The sequence below is a fragment of the Pseudopodoces humilis genome, chromosome 28 (genome assembly GCF_049639895.1).
Source record: "Pseudopodoces humilis isolate 2021_Gansu_Grassland_sample_001 chromosome 28, ASM4963989v1, whole genome shotgun sequence".
Lineage (NCBI taxonomy): Eukaryota > Metazoa > Chordata > Aves > Passeriformes > Paridae > Pseudopodoces > Pseudopodoces humilis.
The window spans coordinates 2,546,954-2,570,427 of NC_142227.1; the positions used below are offsets into that span (position 1 = coordinate 2,546,954).

General features: G+C 56.1%; 3 protein-coding genes across 5 annotated transcripts in view; 2 read left to right on the forward strand and 1 right to left on the reverse strand.

Annotated features, from left to right (window-relative positions):
* Nucleotides 1-17,496, forward strand: part of SBNO2 (strawberry notch homolog 2) — a 46,228-nt gene extending 28,732 nt beyond the window's left edge. For all 3 annotated transcript variants that reach the window (XM_005531187.3, XM_014259978.2, XM_014259979.2), the window contains 24 exons: nucleotides 366-499; nucleotides 1,056-1,146; nucleotides 2,244-2,387; nucleotides 2,854-2,971; nucleotides 3,374-3,479; nucleotides 3,728-3,881; nucleotides 4,242-4,418; nucleotides 5,118-5,215; nucleotides 7,336-7,418; nucleotides 8,306-8,506; nucleotides 8,850-9,022; nucleotides 9,383-9,514; nucleotides 9,767-9,902; nucleotides 10,219-10,331; nucleotides 10,834-10,905; nucleotides 11,343-11,451; nucleotides 11,688-11,762; nucleotides 12,075-12,218; nucleotides 12,373-12,467; nucleotides 12,583-12,675; nucleotides 12,872-13,003; nucleotides 13,204-13,280; nucleotides 13,684-13,874; nucleotides 14,759-17,496. In XM_005531187.3, coding sequence (XP_005531244.2) covers nucleotides 366-499; nucleotides 1,056-1,146; nucleotides 2,244-2,387; nucleotides 2,854-2,971; nucleotides 3,374-3,479; nucleotides 3,728-3,881; nucleotides 4,242-4,418; nucleotides 5,118-5,215; nucleotides 7,336-7,418; nucleotides 8,306-8,506; nucleotides 8,850-9,022; nucleotides 9,383-9,514; nucleotides 9,767-9,902; nucleotides 10,219-10,331; nucleotides 10,834-10,905; nucleotides 11,343-11,451; nucleotides 11,688-11,762; nucleotides 12,075-12,218; nucleotides 12,373-12,467; nucleotides 12,583-12,675; nucleotides 12,872-13,003; nucleotides 13,204-13,280; nucleotides 13,684-13,874; nucleotides 14,759-15,312 — 3,402 coding nt within the window. In that variant the 3' untranslated portion in view covers nucleotides 15,313-17,496. The remainder of the gene's footprint in view (nucleotides 1-365; nucleotides 500-1,055; nucleotides 1,147-2,243; nucleotides 2,388-2,853; nucleotides 2,972-3,373; nucleotides 3,480-3,727; nucleotides 3,882-4,241; nucleotides 4,419-5,117; nucleotides 5,216-7,335; nucleotides 7,419-8,305; nucleotides 8,507-8,849; nucleotides 9,023-9,382; nucleotides 9,515-9,766; nucleotides 9,903-10,218; nucleotides 10,332-10,833; nucleotides 10,906-11,342; nucleotides 11,452-11,687; nucleotides 11,763-12,074; nucleotides 12,219-12,372; nucleotides 12,468-12,582; nucleotides 12,676-12,871; nucleotides 13,004-13,203; nucleotides 13,281-13,683; nucleotides 13,875-14,758) is intronic.
* Nucleotides 17,497-18,635: 1,139 nt separating this feature from the next.
* On the reverse strand, nucleotides 18,636-20,411 carry GPX4 (glutathione peroxidase 4). Its single transcript, XM_005531276.3, has 7 exons — nucleotides 20,295-20,411; nucleotides 19,966-20,060; nucleotides 19,678-19,822; nucleotides 19,446-19,597; nucleotides 19,301-19,325; nucleotides 18,967-19,026; nucleotides 18,636-18,892 (listed from the first exon to the last, which is right to left on the reverse strand). The coding sequence occupies exons 1-7, from the start codon at nucleotides 20,409-20,411 to the stop codon at nucleotides 18,860-18,862; spliced, it is 627 nt and encodes a 208-aa protein (XP_005531333.3). The 3' UTR covers nucleotides 18,636-18,859.
* Nucleotides 20,412-20,670: 259 nt separating this feature from the next.
* POLR2E (RNA polymerase II, I and III subunit E) lies at nucleotides 20,671-23,339 on the forward strand. Its single transcript, XM_005531188.3, has 8 exons — nucleotides 20,671-20,925; nucleotides 21,075-21,249; nucleotides 21,452-21,567; nucleotides 21,950-22,030; nucleotides 22,192-22,250; nucleotides 22,515-22,593; nucleotides 22,723-22,796; nucleotides 23,065-23,339. The coding sequence occupies exons 1-7, from the start codon at nucleotides 20,869-20,871 to the stop codon at nucleotides 22,786-22,788; spliced, it is 633 nt and encodes a 210-aa protein (XP_005531245.1). The 5' UTR covers nucleotides 20,671-20,868; the 3' UTR covers nucleotides 22,789-22,796; nucleotides 23,065-23,339.
* Nucleotides 23,340-23,474: the final 135 nt, after the last annotated feature.

Genomic DNA, 23,474 nt, shown 5'->3' on the forward strand with positions numbered 1-23,474 from the left:
AGGAAAATGCCTCTTTCAGGAACAGGTGTTCACGTGTGTTTTAAAATTACTGTAATGCGGGTGATGAAACTCCTTTGGCATTTTAAATGCCTTTTGAAGGATTATCTTAAGCCAGGGGTTTCTGTGGCATCTGTTTCCCTAAGAGGCAAGAACCCTGGACTTTTCTTGCAGAGGGCTTTACATTTTGGGGGCCTTTCCCATGAACTTGTGAACTTGACCATGACCCCTGACCTTTCCTGCTGTCGTTTGGCTGAGCAGTGCACGTGCATCCGTGGGATGATTGAAAGGGTTAAGTGGTGCTGACATCAAAGTTCTTAGCAAAGGCAAATCTCGTTTAATTTTCAGTTCTGTTCTTGATTTTGCAGCAACATGAAGTTTTATTGCCCAATGGGCAGCGAGCTGGGTTTCTGATTGGGGACGGTGCCGGAGTCGGGAAGGGCAGGACTGTTGCGGGCATCATCTTTGAAAATTATCTTAAAGGGAGGAAAAAAGCTCTGTGGTAAGTTGTTGGGGTTTCTGGTTTTGGTTTTTTTCCCCTCTTTTCCCGTAAGACCTTGGAGTTAGTTTGGATCTGGAAGTAAGGAATTCTTTAGTGCTGATGTTGGCTTCAGAGTTGAGTCATGCTGTGGCCTTGGGTAAGTCGTTTCCACCTCTTAGTGCCTGACTGCTGCCTGTGAAATGAGAATATTCCCCCTACAGCAGGGATGGAGAATGAGTCACTGTGAAATAGCAGGTTTTGTGCTCCTTGGGGTGAGATGTGGAGCCTTGCCCTGCTCTCCCTGGACTCGTGGAGGGTTGTTCCTGGGCTTCCAGGGTGCAGGAATACGGGGCTTTGCTGCAGATGACAGCCTGTGCTGAGGGGCAGACGGGCTGTCAGATCTCACACTGGGATGTGTGGGCAGTGGGAGATGAGAGAGCTCTGCACAGCTCCTCCTGCTTTAGTCAGAGCTGTTAATCACCATGTGCTGTGACTCCCAGGGGAAATAGCCAGCCCCAACTGCTGGGGGAGATAAGCAGCACCAGGAGGAGATAACCACCCCACACCTCCTTCACAGGTTCAGCGTCTCCAATGATCTCAAATACGATGCTGAGAGAGACCTGAAGGACATCGAGGCCTCCCACATTCCTGTGCATGCTCTGAACAAGGTAGGAGCTGCACTGCTGCTCTGAAATCAGCCCCCAGGAGCAGTTGGAGGCTCTGGCTGAGCACGTGGATGAGGACGAGGCTCAGGCAGCAGCAGAGCCTCTGTTCCCTCCTCCCAGCCAGCTCTTCCCACTCAGGACTCCAGCTATTTTTATTGTGGAGCTGCACAGGGAGCACAGAGTTGTTCCCTGCAGGGAGTGGGAAGTGTCTGCAGGCGAGTGCAAGTACAGCAGAGCTGGAACCTTCTTCACCATTCCTAAAGAATCCTGTGGAGAGAACAGCTCTGTGAGACGTGTTCTGCTCTGCTGGGCCAGCTTTTCCCCGTGCTGGTTCTTGGAATCACTTCTCAAAGCTGTAGGGAACACAGAGATGCCTGTGTCTGTTGGGTGTCTGTGGTTGAGTCTCTGGTGTTTCCCAGTTCACTTAAATCCTCTCCTCTGGTTTTAATGGTATTGAACAACCAGCTCTTACAAAGTCCATAGAAACCACAGGTGTTTGTGACATCTCTGAATGTGCTCCACTAGGAGGTTGAAAGGGATTTTGTTTTCAGCCCCAAAGGACTTCAAATGGAACTTTCTTCAGCTTGTGATCAGGGGTTTGTCTTGTATTTCATTACATGACAGGTCCCTGTCTTGTATTTCATTACATGTGTGATCCATGGCAGCAAGACAAGCAACAATCTCACTTGTCAAAGAGAAAATTATTTTCTAGAAGGAATTAAAACAAGCAGGAAGGGTCAAAGCAGTGAAAGGCTCTAAACAGTTGCTTAAAAAAAAGGAAGCACTTTTTTTGCCAGAAAATCTTATGTCCTTGTGCAGTCCCCACAGTTCACTGCAGACTTCCAGATGTGCTGACACATTGGCTGGGCCACTTCTCCAGGCATTTACAGTCCCTGTCATCACCATATTTCAGTGCCAAACACAAATGCTGAAGACATCAGCTACCAGCAGCTTTTTGCCTGTTCTGAGCTCAGGCTGGGATTTGTTCTCAGAGCGGGAATGTGTCCAGCACGGCATGGAATGTGGGTAGGGATGGGTGTGACATGCTGGGGACAGCAATCACAGCTTGTGTGTGTGCTCCTGCTCTTTTCTTCCTGCAGATTAAATACGGTGACACAGCTACCTCAGAAGGAGTCCTCTTTGCCACCTACTCAGCGCTGATAGGTGAAAGCCAGGCCGGGGGACAGCACAGGACACGCTTAAAACAGATTTTGGAGTGGTGCAGGGAAAACTTTGAGGGAGTTGTATCCTTATAAAACCAAGAGACAAAACTGCTGCTTGTGATTGTGCTTCAGCAGGGAACAAAGAGCTTGGGGGCTTGTGAAGTCACAGGGAGCAGCTGTGGGAGCAGCCCAGTGCCTGCAGGAGACAGGAATCCCCCACACTCAGATCTCCTCCTCCTCCTCCCAGGATGCAGTTAAGAGGAGGAGGGGAAGAAGCAGCTGGGATTAACCTTTTCAGCATTCCTCTCCCTCAGTATTACAAAACACATCTTGGAGGGGAAGGGAGAGGGAGGGGTGGGTGACTTTGGGTCTGAAGAACACAGGGATGGGCAAACCCAGCAAATTCCATGTGTGGGCCATGAGTCAGTCCTCTTGATACTGGGACAGGTTGTTCAGTTGCTTGGAGGAGACTGGGCTCTATCTTTTGTCTGCTCCCATCCCCAGGATGAAAATAGATCCTTTTTCCTTAACTGACACTCCTCTCCAGATTGTGTTTGATGAATGCCACAAAGCCAAAAACGCCAGCTCTACCAAAATGGGCAAAGCAGTGCTGGACCTGCAGAACAAGCTGCCTCGAGCAAGGGTTGTCTATGCCAGTGCCACAGGTGAGCTGCTCTGCCCACGGTGTGGGTGTGAGAGTGGCAGAGGTTCCCTCTCACCTGAGGGGACACCCTGAGGTGTGAATGTGTGTGAGATCAGTAAGGAGAGGCCAGTGGTGCTGCAGGGCTAGAGAGGAGCTCAGCGTGCTGAGAGCTGCCCCAAGCCCCATCACTGATGTTATTTGTGATTTTTGGTGGGTCAGATTAATTTCTCTCCAGTTTAACTTGTTCCTGGCCAGCTGTTCCAGCTGCTTGGTGATGCTTTCCCACTGAATGTAGGGAGGGCAGTGTTTGGAAAGGTCTCCAAAGGCACAATGGCAAATGACAACCTCTTCAGGTTCTCTTGACTTGAGTCACAACTATTCCCAAGTGCTGTGGGTTTGCTGACAGTGATTTCTGTCCCAACAGGTGCCTCAGAGCCAAAAAACATGATTTACATGAGCCGCCTGGGGATCTGGGGGGAGGGAACCCCATTCCGAGCCTTTGATGAGTTCCTGCACGCGATTGAGAAGAGGTGAGTCCTGTCCAGCCCTGTGCAGGAGGGGGCCTTGTGTGGGAGGTGGTGCAGTGCCTGAGGATGGTGTGGGCAGCATGAGCTGGGGTGGGGCTGGTTCTGGAGAAGCACCTGCTCTGTGCTGCCCTGGAGCAGAGGGAGGGTCCCGCAGCTGGGGCTCAGAGCTGGGATTTCACAGCTGGGGTTCCACAGCTGGGGTTCAGAGCTGGGGCTCCAAGGTGGGTGCCACAACTGTTGTCATCTCCCAGGGGAGTTGGTGCGATGGAGATCGTGGCCATGGACATGAAGGTCAGTGGGATGTACATTGCTCGGCAGCTCAGCTTCACTGGGGTGACCTTCAGGATTGAGGAGATCCCTCTGGACGAGCAGTACAAGGCTGTCTACGACAAGGCAGCCAAGCTGGTGAGCTGGGCCCCTTGTAGTGGGAGGCTGAGATCTGACCATGCTTTGGGCACAGCCACTGCTATGTGGGAGGCCCCTAAATGTGGCCATGACCTCGAACATAGGAAGGAAAAGAGGTACACAATGCTCAGCTGATATAATAAAAGAACTTAGACTTTTTTCCTTCTATTTGGAAGTTCCACATTTGCAAACCAAATCAGCTGCATCGTGCTAATGGAGAGGATAACCAGTGTTCATCCAGCCCAGTGCACACTGATTCTAAATCAGATTATCAACCCTCAAACTGTTCTGGTCACCTCATGCATGGCAGGAGGGACAATGGGAATTCTATTAACTCATTCTTCCTGGTATTATCTGCAGTGGGCAGAGGCCTTGATGGTGTTCCAGCAGGCAGCCGACTGCATCGGGCTGGAGTCTCGGAAGTCGCTGTGGGGTCAGTTCTGGTCAGCTCACCAGCGCTTCTTCAAGTACCTCTGCATCGCTGCCAAGGTGCGGCGGCTCGTGGAGCTGGCCCAGGAGGAGCTGGCCCGGGACAAGGTATGGGAGCAGCACCCCCCAGCCTCACCTGCAACCAAAGGGAGTTAGTTATTGCTCGGTTTGGCAGCCAGTCCAAACCTCTTTAAGGCTGGATTTCCCTCCGGGCTGAAGGGGGTCTGGGTTTCTGAGAAGATTCCCAGTGAGAGATGCTGGGGAGTTGAGGTCGTCTCGTCTCCTGAGGTGTTGCCTGCTGTTTGTGTGGTCAGGCTGGGCTGGGAGGGGATTCTGGGTCATGTTCAAGCTGGAGGTGTTCAAGGCCAGCTTGGATGGGGCTTGGAGCATCCTGGTCTAGTGAAGTTGTTCCTGCCCATGGCGGGGGATGAGATGAACTTTAAGGTCCTTCCAACCCAAACCTATCTGTAATTCTCCAATTCTAGAAGAGGTACCAAACCCTTCACCTCAAGTACAGCTCTGTCCTTTCTTCTGTCTGGGTGCACCTTGGAGATTTTAGGCAGAAACTTCCTAGCACAGTCAGTGAGGTTCTGTGCTCAGAGTCCTCCTCTGGGGGGGCAGCACAGGGGGGTGTTGATGCTGAAAGATTTGAGAGATGGTTCTTCCTCAGGAGCCCTGCTACGGGCCCAGCACAGATTTACCTGGAACAGGAGCCAAGGGGAGGCACCTGGACCTGGGAAATGCCTCGAGCCTGTGGCAGTGCAGCTGCCCTGGCACCTGACTGTGCCATCCCTCGTGTCCCCACAGTGCATTGTCATCGGCCTGCAGTCCACGGGGGAGGCTCGCACCAGGGAGGTCCTGGACGAGAACGATGGGCACCTCAACTGCTTTGTCTCTGCTGCAGAGTGAGTTAAAAATCCCTGTTTTCCTTTGCAGAGTGTGTGGGAGGCCAGAGGGGTGAGTGGAAAGCTCTGTCCTGGGGCCACGGAGCACTGGCAGGTCTTAAAATGCATTTTTTGATGTCACCTCCCCCTGTACCATGGAGGGGACACTCAGGTGGGTTCTTGAGGCACCGTATCCTCAGTGGGACTGTATGAGCTACATCCTGGATTTTGAAGTCTCCCATGGACCTGCAGAAAGAGCCTGATGCTACTCTCTACACACATAAAAGAATTGGCAGAAAGAGAGCCAGAAATGTAGCTCAGAGGTGGATTGTGTGGATCTGGCTCTGGAAAACGAGGCTGTTGGCACAGAAGAAATGAGCAAGAGAATTTACTGTGATGGCAGAGGCTGGGATGATGCTGTGAGATGATGTCAGTGGAGCAGGGGGTGGGAGGAGTGGTCTGAGGAGTTTAGATCCACCAGAGCTGTTTTTTAGCTCACAGACCAGTGTCCTGGTTGTGTGGCCATTGTTCCCAGTAACAGGAGAGCTGCCTGTGCCAGGAGTGAGCCAGCAGCAGGACGTGTGCTACCCGTTCAGCAGAGAGCAAGGTTCCTGCTCCCCCTCTTTCCTGCAGCTTCCAAAACCCCAGCCTGTCCCTGAATGTTCTTGCATGACAGGGGACAAAAATCTGGGATTGGTTTGGCTTTCCTCTGTTTTGCAGAGATGTTTTCTTCCAAGTGACTTCTGCTGCAGGTGTGAGCAGTGAGAGATGCCCGAGGCAGCATGAGGCCGGGTTGGGCCGAGCTTTCCTCCCTTGTTGACGGGGGTTTGGGTTGATCTGTGTCACTCCTCTGCCTCCAGCCCATTTCTGAAAACCAAATACAGTTTGGTGACAGTGCACAGGGCAGGTCTGGCATTTCCTTGGGTCATTTGGCCCCTTGGATTGCTTTCCATGTCACAGAACCCCAGTCTAGGGGACAGTGTGGTCCTTGGCTGAGCGGTGCAGGAGGAGGGGTCTGTCAGGGGTCCCACTCTGTGTGAGTTATCCCCACTCCCAGGGGCAGGAGCTCTGTGTTCCACAGCCCTGGCCAGATCACCAAGTGTCTCCTGGCGTCTGCTCAGCTGCCAAATGTGTGTCCTGGTGTTCCAGCACTTCGGGGGATTTCTGGAGGGGGCTGTGCTGGGAAGGAGCAGTTTAAAGATGCCGAGAAATGGGGTTAAAAATAAACACAGTCCTGTGAGTGGATTCCAGGCCAGGGCTCTGTTTTCAGGGAGATGGGGAGGGGTGAGTGCGGGAAGTGAGTGGAATTTCACAGCTGGGAGGCTGCAGAGTGAGTGGTCATTGGGTCACCCCAGCATACAGGACAAGGGGTCATTCCTGGTGTCACATAACTGCAGTCACAGGGCTCTGTCCTTCTGCAGAGCAGTGTGGTCACTGTCCCCTTCAGCCCCTCACACCAAGGGTCCTGGAGCTCCCTCCCCAGGTCCCAAGTCTCCCTTTTCTCACCTGGGGGAGTTTTCATGTCCATCCTCTCATCTGTCTGGCTTTGGGGTTTTTTGTTGTTTTGTTGGTTTTTTTTTTCAAGCAGAGCTCAATCAGTACCACCCCATTGCCCTGGGGGTTCATCCACACAGTCAGCATTTAAACATTTGCTCTTTAATTTGCAGAACAGCTCGCAGAATTTGATTTTCACTTTTTCTAACTTATTTTTCTTCCATTCACTTGGAACAACTACAGATCCCTGTTCTGTCCCTTGGTTTTGTGGGAAGGAGGCCCACAGCCAGGGATTTGGAGGACTTTGGTGGAGCACATCTGTTGGATGGTCTGACAGTGGTCTGTGCTCTCAGGGCATGGAGAGGGGCTGGGGCACCAGGGCTTACTGGATTTTTGAGTAGCAGATTCCTAATGTAGTGAGGAATTTAAATTTCCAATTTAAAACTCCTTCTTGATTGCTATATAAAGGACCTGCAGGTCCAAGAGCCACCTTGTACCAAGGGCTGGCTGAGCCCAAGCTGGTGGCCATGGATGGGGTGGATTGACCTCTCTTCCATGGCATGTGGGGCTATCCCAAACACACACTGGTATGTGATAACCAGCACGTGTTGCTGGCAGCTGGAATAAATTTTGCATCTTACTTTCAGAGGCGTCTTTCTATCACTAATTCAGAAGCACTTTCCTTCAACCAAAAGAAAGAGAGAAAAAGGAACGGGCATTAAAAGAAAACGTAAGATCTCCCTCACTCCCAGCCCAGCCCCTGCCTCCTGCCCTGCTGCTCCCCCCCAGCCACTCAGCTTCTCTGTCTTTTGCCCTTTTCCCCACTTCAGGCTTTTTGCTGCTCTCCCTGGTTTTGGTTTGCCCTCCTGGACATCTCCCATTGCTCCTTCACTCAAGAGGACAGCAGCTCTGGGTCATCCCCACTTTTGTTCCCTCTGCCCCACTGGCCTGACCTGACCCTTCCCCTCGACCCAATTTGGGGGCAGATGGCACAAAAGACCTGCCTGGTGTCTGAACCCCTCCTGCAGCAAGGAGGGTCCTCCACAGCCCCTTACTTAGAGCATAGCAGATGTCCTGAGGAAAAAATAATTTCCCTGCAGAATTTTTTGTTGTGGCTGCAGTCAAGAGGAGTTTTGGGATTTCTCCTCCAGTGGGATGTGGAACAGGGGGCAGAGGAGGCAGCAGCACTGGCAGGCTGTGCAGCAGCCTGTGCAAGCTGATCACTGAACGTAGCGGGGACACGTCGTGCTGTGCCTCAAGTGAACAATGTCCCAAAACTCCAGCACCTTCCTGTGTCCTGCACACTCCTCTGGAGGCAATCCCCTGGGATTCCTTCCCTGAGGAGCTGGCACTGCTTAAAGCCAGCCATGCACCCATCGTGATGTGTGCAGCCAACTGCAGCCCTGCTCAGGAGTGTCTTTCTCTCTCTTCCTTTCTCTTTCCTGCTCTTCCTCCCTCCCTAATTGCCACCCCCACCCCAGAGGCTCTGTGTTTCTGAGCTCAGGCTGTCATTTTGGGCAGGCTCAGCTCTTCTGGGATTCCTCCTTCTCCTGTCTGAGCTGTCCCTCTCTGTCCTGCTGGGGCTGGGGCTGTGACACCGCTCGCTCTCTGCTGCAGGGCGGCCGCGGGGCCGCTGCCCCAAGGCTCTGCGGGGCCCGTGTGACCAAGGGGTCATCATCAAGATCAGTGATGACAGCAGCACCGACTCGGACATGGGGCTGGACAGCGACCTCTCCTCCTCCCCGGAGTCCCTGTTAGAGACGGACGATGTCATCTTTGTGGATCACACCTTTGGCGGCTGCGCTGGCGAGGACAGGGGTGAGCGGGGCAGTGACACGGGGACAGCTGGGGAGGGGGGCACTGCAGGGACCCCTTCAGGCTTGGGACTGCCTTGTGATCCTGGCTGGATTTTATCCTGGGGGTCACACTTGATCCACGTTCCCCCGCTGTGATCAGCGAGCAGCTGATCTGCTGCCCTTGTGTGTTCCTTCCCCCAGCAGAACGGGGAAGACTGAAGGAAATTCACTCCATGCTCAGCACTGACTGCAGGTTGTGGTGCCTGTATCCAGCAGCAGTGCCCCCAAAAACCCTCTGGGATAACTTTTTACCCCTCTCTGATGTCCAGTTACCAAGAACCTCTAAACTGCTTTTCACATTGCAGGTAGTTTCCACATGCTGCCTTCCCAGAAAGAGCTGCACGGCCTGAGAGAGCTGAGGGTCGAAAAGATGAAGCAAGACCTCCTAGCAAAAGTGAAAGCACTGGGCAAAGAGCTACCTCTCAACACCTTGGATGAACTGATTGATTATTTTGGGGGCCCGGAGAACGTGGCTGAGGTACTTCCCACTGTCAGTGTATGTTGGTGGCACTGGGTGACAGGGAAAGGGGCTAGCAAAGAGTCACAGAATTGTGGAATGCTTTGGGTGGGAAGGGACCTTAAAGATCATCTCATTCCACCCCTCTGCCCTGGGCAGGGACACCTTCCACTATCCCAGGTTGCTCCAAGCCCCATCCAGCCTGGCTTTGGACACTTTCGGGGATAGGGCAGCCACAGCTGCTCTGGACAACCTGTGCCCATATAGGGAAAAATTTCTTCTATACGAAAAAAGATTCTTGCTGGCAGAGGGTTTCCTCCCCCTGGCAGTGTGAAAAAGCTGTTGGGAATTGTCTGGATGGCACTCCTCTCCTGTGTGCAGATGACGGGCCGGAAGGGACGGGTGGTTCGCAGGCCCGACGGCTCCGTCGTGTTCGAGTCCCGCGCCGAGCAAGGGCTCTCCATAGACCACGTCAACCTGAAGGAGAAGGAGCGTTTCATGCAGGGGGAAAAGGTGAGCTGGGGTCCAGCTCCAAAAACCTGCACAGGACTGAGTGTGCTGGGAGGGGGGAGAGCAGGGAGGGTGTCAGTGCCTCCCTGCCAGCCTCAGGCCGGCAGCTCTCTGTGGGTTTCACCTGCTGGAAGGGGACAAAGTCTCCCAGGTCCCTTTGTGGACTGGGGCTGCTCTAGTGCCTGGAGCTGTTTCTTGAAGCTGTTTAACACTTGTCCAGGAGCCTCACTCTGTTCTCACTCATCTCTCCTGTAGCTCGTAGCGATAATCTCGGAGGCCTCCAGCTCAGGGATCTCCCTCCAAGCAGACAGAAGGGTGAAGAACCAGAAGCGCCGGGTGCACATGACCCTGGAGCTGCCCTGGAGCGCAGACCGGGCCATCCAGCAGTTCGGTGAGGCCTGGGTGTCCCTGGGCACTGTCACCTCCCCTGAGCGTGGGCCAGGCTGTGGGATGGACCCTGGGAGGGTCAGGTGTGGTGACAACCCAAGGTACATTTAGGAGATGTCTCTGTGGGGAAAAGATCAGAGGCACAGTCACTGGTGCTGCTGAGACTTGGCAGAGCTGGGTTTATAGCCCTGAGCTCTGGGGCAGAGGATGGACTCCCCAGGGTGAGAAAGATGGGCAATATGTGGCTTTTCTGGTTACATTCCCATTCCAGACAGGTCATCCCAACCTTCCGTTCCATCCCTGTTCCTGTGTCCCCCTAGGCCGAACGCACCGATCCAACCAGGTCTCTGCTCCCGAGTACGTGTTCCTCATCTCAGAGCTGGCAGGGGAGAGGAGGTTTGCATCCATCGTGGCAAAACGCCTGGAGAGCCTGGTGAGTGCCCACAGCAGAGATCAGCTGTGATCCCAACACAGCTCTGATTCCCTGTGAGGAGATTCCGGGTCAGAGCTCCCACCAGCATGGCCACTGTGACTGGGGGGATTGTGTCACCCCTGGCTGAGGCATTGCAGTCATGGAATGCAGAAGGCTTTTAGCATCCTGGGATTTGGGAAAGGAAGTGAGGAAGAATACATAATCGAGGTGTTGGGAGGAATTGGGAAGCAAGAACCCACTTCCAGGTGCTGCAATTTCCCCACTATTACTGGAGCATACACCCGTATTATTCCCAAAAAGCTGACCAAATAATTAATGTAATAGTTTGCCTCTGTTTCATTTTCTTCACTTCCACTAAATCCCCAGATCCTTTGGTGAAGTCTCGCTATTCCAGAGGAACACTGCCTCCCCATGGCACGTTCCTGCACATGCCTTTGGCTATCCTTCCCTGGTGTTTTGCAACAGCTCAGAGTAAGAACTTTTGCTCCATCTGCCTTCCCAGGGTGCCTTAACTCACGGGGACCGACGGGCCACGGAGTCCCGGGACCTCAGCAAGTACAACTTCGAGAACAAGGTGACAGGGCTGGGCTGGGGGAGCACGGCTGAGAGGGGGTTGGAGGAGCTGGGAAGGGAGCCAGAGCCAGGAGGATCATTTCTAGCATCTGCAGCCTAGCTGCTGGCTCCCAGCTCCTGCAGCCTCGGAGCTGTGATCACACTGAGGACTCTGCTCCCACTAGGAGCTGGGAAAGGAAGCTGGGAAGGGCACCCAGTCCTCTGCCCCCAGGGAGGGACCTCCATTCCCCTGGGGACTTGGGAGGCACTGACACAGCTTTCCCCTTGCCTTGTCTGTGGCTGTCCTGGGGTGACAGTATTCTCTGCAGTGTGACACCCTCAGCAGTGTGTGACACCCTCAGCAGTGTGTGACACCCTCAGCAGTGTGTGACACCCCCAGCCCCAGCTCGGCTGTCTGTGTCCATTCCTCCCGTGTGTGACTCTGGTCTCCTCCCACAGTACGGGGCCAAAGCCCTGGACAGGGTCCTGTCCACAATCCTCAGCCACACAGAGAACAGGGTTCCTGTGCCCAGGAGCTACGAGAGAGGGGAGGACACCTTTTTCCGTGGTAAGAGCATTACCAGCTCCAGGGTTTCTGTTGGATGGTTTGGTCTCAGGTTTGGGATGCTGGAAGAACCGAGCAGGAGGTCAGAGGGAGAAAACAGAGGGGAAAGTGCTGCTGGCTTACGATGTCACCCTGCCAGGCGTGGGGAGGGGTGGAGTTCATGAAGGGGAAGCAGTCCTGCAGGAATGCTGATGGGAGGTTTAACCCCAAAATGCAAAAGATGTGTTCTGCCATTCTAGAAATGAAGCAAGGGCTCATCTCCGTGGGGATCTGCTGCAACCAGATGAAATATGGCACTGTCTCCGTGGAGAAGGGTACGTGAGGAGCCCCCAAGGCAGGGGGCAGATGGAAGAGATGGGGCTGTCATGGCTCACTTGACGTTCTGGGGTTTGCTGGGCACCTGGATGGGATGTCTGCCATGAGGGGAAGGTCCTGTGGGAACAGCCTGTGCTGCAGATCCCATGGCTCTGCAGATCCCATGGCCCCTCAGCTTCCTCACAGGAACAGCCCTTGGACTGGGCTGCTGTCAGAAGGGTCATGGGGGGGCTGTTGGGGGGTCCTCTTTGGGAGGGGGCTGGTGGGTTCCTCATCTGCACCACATTCCCTGACCCACTGTGCTCTTGCAGACTGCTCCATCACCAAATTCCTGAACCGCATCCTGGGCCTGGAGGTGGACAAACAGAACATGCTCTTCCAGTATTTTTCTGACACCTTTGACTACCTGATTGAGAAGGACAAGAAGGAGGGCAAATACGACATGGGCATCCTTGGTATGGAAAAGGAGGGGTGGCCACAGCTCTGCCTCTTGCACCCCTGGGGTTCCAGCTCCTCCCAGTGCAGTGTCCCCACCCAGCAGAGATCCTGAGAACCAAGGAGGTGCTTTTGGGAGGATGTTCTTTACAACAGCCTTTTCTCCTTTCACAGATTTAGCCCCAGGAGTGGATGAGATCTACGAGGAGAGCAAGGAGGTTTTCCTGACCCCGGGGCACCCACAGGATGGGCAGGTCGTGTTCTACAAGGTGAGCACCTTCTCTGCCTGCTTCTAGGCTGTGCTGAGGGGGGATTTGTGAGGCAGACACAGAGCCACTTGTCCTGCCCCTGGAGTTACTCATCCCTCTGTGTGTCCCTGTTCAGATCAGTGTTGACAGAGGCTTAAAGTGGGAGGAAGCCTATGAGAAGTCGCTCAAACTGACGGGAACCTTCGATGGGTTCTACCTTTCCTACAAGGTATGTTCTGGGCTATGCCAGGGTGGCACCTCAGCTCAGGGGTGATTCCAGCAGGAAATCTGCCATGGCTGTACGAGGTCACTCTTCCTGAGGGCTGGGAAATGCCTTCAAGGATCTCCATCCTGGCAGGAAGAGGTTTGTTTAGAGAAATCTGGGGAGGGAGGCTGTGCCTGTGCCAATCAGCTGTACCCCACAGGTGCGAGGCAGCAAATACACCTGTCTGCTGGCAGAGCAGAGCCGTGGCAAGAACTTCATCCTCTACAAACCAAATATTGGGAAGCAAAGCCAGCCTGAGAGCCTGGACAGTCTGCAGAAGAAATACCGGCGGGTAGGTGGGACCTGCAGCCTCCAGTGTGAGAGCTGGGGGAGGTTGGAAGGGCATTCATTGTAACCCTGTCACAACTCCTTGTGGCTCTGTTGTGGGGCAGGGATGGTGGCAGCAGCAGGTGTCCTGACTCCCAGTCCTGGATTTCACATCTCTTCATCCTGGAGAGTGGAAAATTCCTAATGCTGAGTGTTCTGCTGCAGGTGCTGCCCGAGGAAGCCAAGGAGCACTGGGAGAGCAGCTACCACTTCTCCTTGAAGAACTGTAACCACGCCGTGTGGTAAGGCAGCTGCAGCCCCAGCCTGCCACAGAATCTCAGGATGGTTTGGGTTGGAAGAGAGCTTTAATGAAGCCCATCCAGTTTCATGGCAGGGATGGACAGGGACACCTTCCACCAGGTTGCTTCATCCAACCTGGCCTAGAACATTTCCAGGAGTGGGACAGCCACACCTTCTCTGGCCAGCCTGTGCCAGGCCCTCACCACCTTCACGGGGAGAAATTCCTTCCTGATATCCAATTTAAAGCTCCTCACCTTCATCTTAAAGCCATTAATCCACATCCTCCTTCCCTAGGCAGGACCCTGCAGCTGACTGTGGCAGTGGGGGAGGCTGTGGGGAAGTGAATCCCACTCAGCTCCAGGAACCTGTGCTAATTCCAGTGGTTTTCTCCTGTGATCCCCGAAGGAACAAGAGCTGCAAGCTGATCCAGGAGGGGAAGGAATGCTTCCAGGGCATGCGCCTGAGGCACTATTACATGCTGTGCGGGGCCCTGCTGCGCGTGTGGAGCAGGATCGCCGGTGTCATGGCAGACATCACCAGCAGCAGCTACCTGCAGATCGTGCGCCTCAAGACCAAGGAGAAGAAGAAACAAGTTGGTGAGTGAAGTGCTGGGAAGGGGAGCAGGAAGGGGTCCAACTGCCCAGCACCAAGATTCCCTTCCTAAAAGGGGCGTGTTCCAGCACCTGGGGTGGAAGCTCACACTGCTGAGGTGACCCTGTGGGAAGGAGGGGAGTTGGATGTGTTGGGGCAGAGGGGGTGAGCCAGGCTCATCATCCTCATGAACACTCCAGTGCTGCTGCCCTTTCCCTCTGTCCCCACAGCGCCCCATCCCTTCCCAGGGAATGGAGTTACGAATGGAGAGGGGAGAGCTTAGACAAGTCCCTGCCTTTGAAAGATTTCTGGCAGTAGACACCACCCTAAAACCCACTCTCACTTGCAAGTTCTTAATAATGACCAATCAGGCCAGGAATTATTTATTTGAATAGCCAACAAAAACAGACATAAACAAATTTAGTCACTAGAAAGGATAAACAAAAGAAACTCTGCTAGTAGATAAAGGTACCTATGTTACAGCTAGCAAAGAAATTAGTACAAATTAGGAGTAAATGTCACCTACCAATGAATAATGGCGGTGTGCAGAGAATCTCCTTAATTTCTCTCACTCCCAAGGGGAAGTAACTTGATGCCTATGTCTTGGTCATCAAGGAGAACTCTCCACACACTCAGAGAGTGTATAAGAGATTTCTGATTTCATGAAAATCATTGTGGTCTTTTATAGTTGTAAAAATGCTTGTGTTCTAATTTTTGTTTCTCACACCAAGACAGAATGCTTATTGCTGGCTAAGGAGGTTTTTAGCTGAGATAATTAATCACGTGACAGTTCTGGTCTGACTTAGCCACGTGTGATGGAGATAAGGTTTTGCTGTATCAGAGGGTGGAAGGTCCTGCCACAGGGGGCTGATGTCTGCTCCTCTCCCAGGGATCAAGATCCCCGAGAGCTGTGTCCACAGGGTGCGGGAGGAGCTGAAACAGATGGACGAGGACGTGAAGCGGAAGCACAGCCGGCTGCTCCAGGCCCAGGAGCAGAGCTCACCCTTCTCCCTGCCACTGCACATCCTGCCAGGGCCTGGGCTGCCCCTGCCCTCCCTGTGCCAGGACGAGATCCTGGACTTGACCTACAGCCCTCCCAGCAACAGCATTCCCGACGTGGTGTTGAACCCGGAGACCAGAGCGCTCTGCTTCTCCTCGGAGCCCCCCCTGCAGCAGCACAGATTGTCCTTTGGCTTTGGCCATGCTCCTGGGCTGGAGGGCAGCGCAGCCCCCGGCCCCTTGCTGCACGAGCCCCCTGCCCTGCCCCCCCCGCCCCCCCTGCAGCAGCCACAGGAGGATTTTCTCCAGCAAGACGGGAATATCAATTTTAGAGAGATCCTGGAGGACATGCTGAGGACGTTCAATGGGCCCTCCCAGGAGAACCTGCTCCCCCCGGAGCGCCAGAGTGTGATCCAGTTCAGTGGGCCTTTCCCGGATTTCTGAATGCCAGCTGGGAATGCTGCTGTGGAACTGTGTCCTCTGGTGCAGAGGTGAGAGCTGAGGAGCCCTGACTTTTCTACAGGTTTGGACTGATCCTGCTCTGGTTTTGAGGGAAGAGAAAGCCTGGAGTTCCTTAAAGTGAATTTTATTTATATGTAATATTCAGTCAGGCATGTACAGGTTTGTATGGAACGTGCCCAGGGGGAGCTGAGCGGGTCCTGCTGGGCTCTGCTGGGTCAAGTCCTGCTCACAGGTCAGTGCCCAAGTGGGATTGAGGGGAGACCCCTCCTCTGCCCAACCCCTGCAGACTACTGAGTGTCCGAGCCTTCCCCAACCCTCCAGCCCAGCAAGGCCACGGCCAGGCTCTGGAATGACCCACTGACCACGTGCTGGTCAGTTAGGGAACAGTGGGAGCCCAGCCCCACCTTGGGCTGCCCCAGCACTGCTGTGGACCCTGAGGCTGTGCTGGCAGCCTGGGATGGAGGGGAAGGGAATGTTATCCCAGAGGAGCTGGGAGATGCTGAGCTCAGGTGTCCTCTGGCAGGGCTGAGCAGGTGTAGTGAGAGATCAAAACTGCCTGTGCTGCCCTTTGCAGGAAGGGACCTTGGGCTGCCTGAGCTCCGTGGGAGCGGCCAGAGCTGGCTGCACCCCACGGTGACAGAGCTCCAGTCTGTCAGAGCTCAGCCACACCAGGACCAGCAGGATTCCCCAGAGCAGAAAGGACACATGTCCCCTGTCCTGCACTTTAACCTCACCAGGTCGTCGTGACCAGATGTGCTTTGGCCAGTTTCCTGCTGTCACATGTTGTCCCTTCACCTGGACATCCTGCTGGTCCTGCCACTGTCCTTGGCTGGGCCATGGACCCCAGTCCAAGGGTCTGGGTTAGGGCAGCCCAGCCAGGTTGTGCAGTGTCACTGTTGAGGGTGTGCAGTGTCATTGGCACTGCTCGGAGTGTGCAGTGTCACTGTCAACACCCAGGATTTGCAGTTTGGCTGCTGCAACTGCCCTGTTGGATACCAAAGAACAAAGGCTGCTTTGCAAAGCACTGCCCCACACCCTGCTGCCTCCTCCCCAGGACAGAGGACAGCGAGGTTTCCTAAAAGCGGCGCCGGGATTTCAGGGAAGAACCTGGGACCATCCCTGGCTGACTTGGCCCTTCCTCAGAGAACTCCTGGGGCAGGGAATCCTCTGTGCCCTAACAGGGCAGTCTTGAGGGGGCTGGAGCTTCACAGTGCCTGGTGGTGTCATGTCCTCTGGGCAGACACCGTCACCCCCATGTCCCCCTGGGGCTCAGGGACTGGGCCAGTTCCCTGCTTGGCGTTGGGAATTGCTCTGGGTTCCTGTCTGGAGCATTGTGCTCTGGCTGTGGCAGGAGCTGACCCCCAACACCCTGAGGTCACAGACCTGCCCAGTCACACAACTGGGCTCAGTTTGAGGCTACTCAGGTCCCTGAATTTTGTTTTGGGGGCCTGTCCTTACTCCCCTCCCCAGCTGGCACCTGCTTCTCAGCACCAGCCCAGGCTCAATTCCTGTGGTCGGGGGCACATTTCACCTCCTTACCTCAAAGTGATCACCAAAGATGGGGGAGCCCCCTGTGCCCCCCCCAAAGCCCTGCTGCTTTCCCCCAGTTCTGCTCCTCTCGACCCCAGCAGCCTCCCCCAGGCCCAGGCAGAGCCAGGCTCCCCCTCTCCACACCCTCCCCTATTTAAAGCACTGCTCGCTTGGGGCTGAATTCTCAGCAATGAGGGAAAAGGACGCCGGGAAAACCCAGCTCAAAGAGGTTTAAACTCAGGAATAGCAAGGGGGAATTCCCTGCTGGGCACCCTCTGCTGTCACCGGAGCCTTACCTGGTGGCTTTGACCTTAACTTTAAAACATATGCAATCCTCCCTCCCTGATCTCTGGAAAGACAGAGAGCACCTTCAAGGAATCCCTTTCCTGCTCCGATCCCGTGTTTTGTCAGGGTTAATAATATGTAATGTTATCTTTTAACTAAATTATTCTGCAGTTGTCCTACTGATTGTATTTTTAATGAGTCCCTGTTTTCTTCCCTGACACCTTTGTGTTGGCACTTTTTAATCTGCTTGTCGTTTGCCTTTTGTTTCTATGTATATTTATAATTAAGTTGTACATATGTAAAGAGATTTTTTTAGAATATGTGCCTTGGACTAATAATTCCTGAATTTTCTACTTGCCTCAGAAGGATAATTTTTCATTCTGCTCAGTAAAAATGGAACAGAAGCCACACATGAGATTTCTGTAACTCCCAGCTCTGTCTCTTGTCTGTTGGTCTGTCCAACCTGCCCCAAGAGCCCAGCTGGGACTTGGATCAGGAATCCCTGGGCCAGCATCGTGCTGGCAGCTGCACTTTGTATCTCCTGAGTCACCAACTTGGTGGCATTGAGGGCTGTTGTCCCAAGCCTCCCCCTCTCCCTGGGAGATTCCACTGCTGGTGCTGAGGAGGATCCTGGCTGGATCCAGCCTGGGCACTGGCCTTGGATGAGGCAGCTCCCTTCTGGCGTGGCTGGAAAAACACAGATAAAGGAGCCTCTGTTCCAGTGTGTTCCCCCAGCAGGAGCTGCCACAGCTCTGGGATGTCTCATCCAGGCACTGCTGGCCCTGTTATCCCACGGGAGGGGAGATGGGGTGACCCACAGTGAGTGATCCCTAAATGTGAGCAGGATCCTCCCAGCATCCCTGACGTGCTGGGCTGGAGGCTCTGCAGGGATGTGGAGATGTCCCCGAGAGGGCTGTGGGCGTGACAGGGAGACCCAGCACTTCCCAGGCCCTGGGAGAAGGTGCAGCAGCATTCCTGCATGGCAGAACCTGAGCTGTCCCTGCCCGGGATGGGACACCAGTCCCATAGGCTTGGCTGGGCACAGCTGTGCCTTCACAAGCACCAAGACGCTGCCCCGAGGAGGAGGAGGATGATCCTGCTTGCTGTGGTCAGACACATCCCTGGCTGCAGGGGGGATTTTGCTGTGTCCTAACACACCTGGGTTCTGTTTTGCAGGAATTTCTCCTGCCCAGGGCTTGCACCACTGCTGGACCCATCCCCTCTGCTGCCATACCCTGCCAAGAGGATCCCAGAGGGGACAGGAGGGATCCTGGGGGGAAAAACCTCCTCAGCTCTGCCTTTGCTCAGGGAGCCCCTCAGGAGCACGGGATCATGCCAGATTTGCACTTCCTCCTCAGCACTGAGGATTATCCCTGCTTGGCTCAGTAGTTGCATAAGGTCTTGGCTTCCCAGTAAACTCAGGTTCTCAACAGGAGCGGCGCAGCAGCCCTGGCCCCATCCCTGCTCCATCCCACAGCGAACACAGCAGCTCATTCCTAACGCCTTTATTGCAAGGGGACTCCAGTTACTGTGAGGGGGCTCTGGCTGCTCCTGCCCACAGCACCCACAGCCCCCAGAGCCTCCATCCAGCAGGTGCACGCCGTGGGGTCAGGGCTGCCCCACCAGCAGCTGGATTGGAGGCAGCCCGTCATGGGGCTGGAGGAGGCTCCACAGGCAGCAGGGTCAGGATGGGCAGGGGGACAGCGGAGCGGAGCTACAGGTAGGCAGGCAGGTCCTTCTCGATCACCTGTGGGCAAGAGGGGAGCATTGTACCCCGAGAACATCCCTGGCCTTCCCCTCCTCCTCAGCAGCAGCACTTACATAGGGATCTTCCATTGGGCTGTACCTCTTCACCACTTGACCTTCCCGGTTAATGAGGAACTGTGGGAGTGAAGCAACCCCTGGTGAGCGAGTCCAGGGCTCCCAGGGAGCTGTTGGGGGTGTGACAGCTCAACCCCCACAGCCCCACAGCCGTGCTCTGGGCAGGGCAGGGGTTCCCAAGGGTCTCTAGACACAGGAACCCCTTGGGATGCTCCTGCCCTGACACCTGGGGTAATGGCACAGAGCAGAGCCCAGTGAGAGGCTCCCTCCTGCCTCAGGGCCCCCCCAGCTCCCCAGAGGGAGGCACAGCCCAGAGGAAGCAACTGTGTCCTACCTTGGTGAAGTTCCATTTTATTGCACTAGGAGAGGAAAAAAACAGGAATTACTTTTGGGCAGAAAAGCCCTTCCTCACCCCCAGCCAAGCCATGAGCCGGCTGCAGGGCTGGGGGATTCCCCAGGGTTCCCCATCCCACACTCACTTGCCCAGGGTGCCTCTGCCCTTGGGCTGTTCCTTCATCCACTTCCAGAGGGGGTGAGCATCATCCCCGTTGACATCGATCTTGCTGTACATGTCGAACTTCACCCCGTAGTTCTCAGCAAATGCCTTGATCTGAGCGTTGTCCCCGGGCTCCTGAGGGGCCACACCGGGACCGTGAGGGTCCCCGGACCATCCTGCCACTCCCGGGGAACTCGAGCCGCCACCCCACGTACCTGCTTCCCAAACTGGTTGCAGGGAAAGCCCAGGATGCGTAAACCTCTCTCAGCGTATCGGGCGTGCAAGTCGACAAGCTGAGTGTAGTTTACCGCGGTTTTCCCTCATTTGGAGGCCACGTTGGTGATGATACAGACGTCGCCCCTGCAGAGGGGGTGGATGAGCTGCCCTTCCCCGCGGGGCGCGGGCAGAGTCCCCTCACCCGCCCGGGCGAGGCCTGAGGGTTACGCAAGCGCCCCCGTGGCTCAGCCTCGCCCGTTCCACCACCCCGGGCCCCTCCGTCCTACCGGTACTTCTCCAGGGACACGTCGTTACTATCGATGTCGAGGGCGTGAAAGTCGTAGATGGCCCTGGCCGAGCGCCAGTCGTCCACCTGGGCACACTGAGGGACGGGGGCGTCATTGGGGAGCCCCGCGCCGGCCCCGCCACCTCCGCTCCCCTGAGGGACCCTGCGGCCTCTCCGCACCCCGGCCAGGCCAGCCCGGGCCCGAGTCCCCGCCACCCGCCCTGGGCACCCCGCGGGAGAGACCCAGGGTCACCCCTAGGCTCAGCCCCCGGCTAGCAGAGCGGTCCCGGAGCGGGCCGAGCCGCGCTCCCCGAGCGGCCCCGCACTCACCATGCTCCGCACCGCGCCCAGCCCCGGTCCCGGTCCCGGTCCCGGTCCCGCTGCCGCTGCCCGCACCGCCGCCCGCCCGCAGAGCAGCACGCCCCGCACCGCGCCGGCCCAGCCCATCGCACGCAAACCCCGCCCCTTCGGCACGATCAGCCAATCAGCGCGCAGACAGGCAGCCTGGGTGGGGTGATGGATAGAAAACTGACCAATAGAAACGCAGAGCGGGCGGGAAGCCCGCAGGGGTGTTTATCGGCAGAGACCACGAGGGTGGGGGGCAGGGACAGACCAAAGGGCGGGGTGTGGAGTCAGGTGCTGCGGGCCGCGGCCCCCGGGCGGCGATTCCCTCCTGACCGGCCGCGGGTTCCGAACAGAGGCGCAGCAACTCAGAGACCCCCCCCGACAGCAGCAGAGAGAAGGCCGTTCCCTCCGGAGCCAGGGGCGGGGGACAGCTCTCAGCGGACCACATCTCCCAGGAGGCTCTGCGGCTGAAGGCCCCCATGTGCGCCTCGGCGCCGCCTGTGTGTGCGCGCGGGGCAGGCGGCAGCGCCGGCAGTCCGCGGGGGCCTCAGCGGGAAAGATGGACGATGAGGAGGAGACGTACCGGCTGTGGAAGATCCGCAAAACCATCATGCAGGTCCGGGGGAACGGAGGGACCGGGAGGGCCCAGCCTGGTGTGCCGGGAGGTCTGGAAGCGCTGCGGGGTGGAGGTGTGGGACGTGGAGGCCGCTCCGCCGGCCCGTTCCCGGTGCGGGCGCGTTCCTGAGCCCGGTGCTGCTCCCGCAGCTCTGCCACGACCGCGGGTACCTGGTGACCCAGGACGAGCTGGACCAGACGCTGGAGGAGTTCAAGGCGCAGTTTGGGGACAAGCCCAGCGAGGGCCGCCCCCGTCGCACCGACCTGACCGTGCTGGTTGCTCACAACGACGATCCCACGGACCAGATGTTCGTGTTCTTCCCCGGTGAGCAGGGAAAGCCCGGCGGGGTTCACAGCGGCAACGGGAGGCTCTCGGTGACCCCGGCTCCGCCTGTGCCCCCAGGTCCAGGTGACCCCAGGATTCGGAGCACTGGGGGTTCAGGTGCCCCCGGTGTGGCTGAGTCCTCGGGGAGGGGGGTTCAGAGCGCGGGGGCTCGCGGTGACCCCGGCTCTGGTTCTTTCCTCAGAGGAGCCCAAGGTGGGGATCAAGACGATCAAGATGTACTGCCAGCGCATGCAGGAGGAGAACATCACACGGGCACTGATCGTGGTGCAGCAGGGAATGACCCCCTCGGCCAAGCAGGTCTGTGGGGACAGGGCTGTGTCCCACTTCGGGGCTCCTGGTTTTTCCCTGTTTCCTAGCATTGCTGTGGATAAATAAAAGCCCCGAATTTACCTCTGGATAAAAGCTTTTGCTGGAGCCTGTTGTACCTTAGCACAGGCTCTTTTTTAGCACCCAAATGTGTTTAACCAGAGCAGCTGGTTCTGGTGGCAGTGGCACAGCTGAGGGCCCACGAGCAGTCAGGAGGTGGGGGAGGGAAAAGGAGATGTTTCCCTGTTCTGGGAGCTCCATGTGCTCGTTCCCAGCTTGCCTGTGTCTGTGTGAGCCCAGGTCCTTACCCAGGAGCAGCTCTGAGCACTGCCAGGACTGCCCCAGCCACCTCTGATGGGCCTTTTCCTTCCAGTCCCTGGTTGACATGGCTCCCAAATACATCCTGGAGCAGTTCCTGCAGCAGGAGCTTCTCATCAACATCACGGAGCACGAGGTGAGCAGGGGTAGGATGGTCCCTCCCTTGAGCTGGCTGCATTCCTGCTGCTCCCAGAGTCCTCCTGCCGTCTTTGGGCTCAGGGACACAGTTGTCCTTTCCCCCTCCCAAACACGTTGTCTCCAGTTGCTGCCTCATCTCAGCCTCTCTCATGTTTGCAGCTGGTGCCAGAGCACGTGGTCATGACAAAGGAGGAAGTAACGGAGCTGCTGGCCCGATAGTATCCTTTCGGTGTCCCTTTCAGTGTCCCTTTCAGTGTCCCTTTCAGTGTCCCTTTCAGTGTCCCTTTCAGTGTCCCTTTCAGTGTCCCTTTCGGTGTCCCTTTCGGTGTCCCTTTCAGTGTCCCTTTCGTTCCCTCCCCCCTGCTCGGGTACGATGAAATTTGGGCTGAAAATCCCCCCTCCTGCCTCGGTTCATTTCTCTGTTTCACGAGCTGCTGACAGCCCATGGCACATCTAGAGCTTCTCCTTGACTCCCAGCACAGCAAACTGAGGGAGAACCAGCTCCCCAGGATCCAGGCCGGGGACCCTGTGGCCCGGTACTTTGGGATAAAGCGTGGCCAGGTGAGTGGAGCAGGCTGAGGCAGCAGCTCCCTGTGGCAGGGCAGGCAGGGAATGACCCTCGAGGGCATTTTGGAGCTCTTGGAGCAGGAAAAGTGTCTCTTCTTCCTGAGCTCTGTGTCTGCCTTGCAGGTAGTGAAGATCATCAGGCCCAGCGAGACGGCGGGCAGGTACATCACCTACAGACTGGTGCAGTGACACAGTGGGTAAGGATGAGGGGACCCCCTGCTTGGGGGGGCTCTGGGCAGTGCCAGGGAATGTTCCGAGGCCAGTGTGAAGCAGCTGCTTCCAGGGAAATATCTCAGAGTTCTGAATGGCTCATGGAGGGAGCTGTTGGGGAGAGCAGGGTGAGGCTCCCCTGCCACCCGTGCCTCTCCTCAGTCTGTGCCCACTGGGATTTGGGGTGGTCAGAGGGAGCTGGAGCAGGATCAGGTCAGGGGCAGGAGGTGATTCCCATTCCTCCTTCTCTTCCAGGTGTGAGGATCTGCATGGCTTCCACCAGCAGTTCACAGGAGCTGGGAGATTCCTGCACTTGGAGGTGGCCAAGGAAATCCTCTTCCCACGTTGCCTCTCTGCAGCTCCATCACTGGGCCTCATTCTCTGTCTTCCAGCTTGGACTTCGTGGTGACCCCTCAGTCCCATCCAGCACTCAGCCATGGAAACCTGAAGTGATGGGAAGAAATGAGTAGGAAAGGCTTTTGCTTGCCTGTTTTATGAGCTCTTGTTTGAAATAAAGATTTGTACCCTCAGTGCTGTGGTGTTGTTCAGCCTCTCCCTGCAGCAAAGCCTCGAGACTCTGCAAGTTCCTGTATTTTTCATTATGTTTGGAATCTCTTCCTGCTGGGACTCTGCATCGTGTCTGAGCTCTGCAGACCCTTTGCCAG

What these genes read in the sequence shown, in the direction of transcription:
- POLR2E (XM_005531188.3), top strand. Translation starts at nt 20,869, where the DNA reads ATGGACGATGAGGAGGAGACGTACCGGCTGTGGAAGATCCGCAAAACC. An exon ending in TCCGCAAAACCATCATGCAG is followed by an intron (nt 20,926 to 21,074) that starts GTCCGGGGGAAC and finishes CTGCTCCCGCAG; the next exon opens with CTCTGCCACGACCGCGGGTA. An exon ending in TCAACATCACGGAGCACGAG is followed by an intron (nt 22,031 to 22,191) that starts GTGAGCAGGGGT and finishes TCATGTTTGCAG; the next exon opens with CTGGTGCCAGAGCACGTGGT.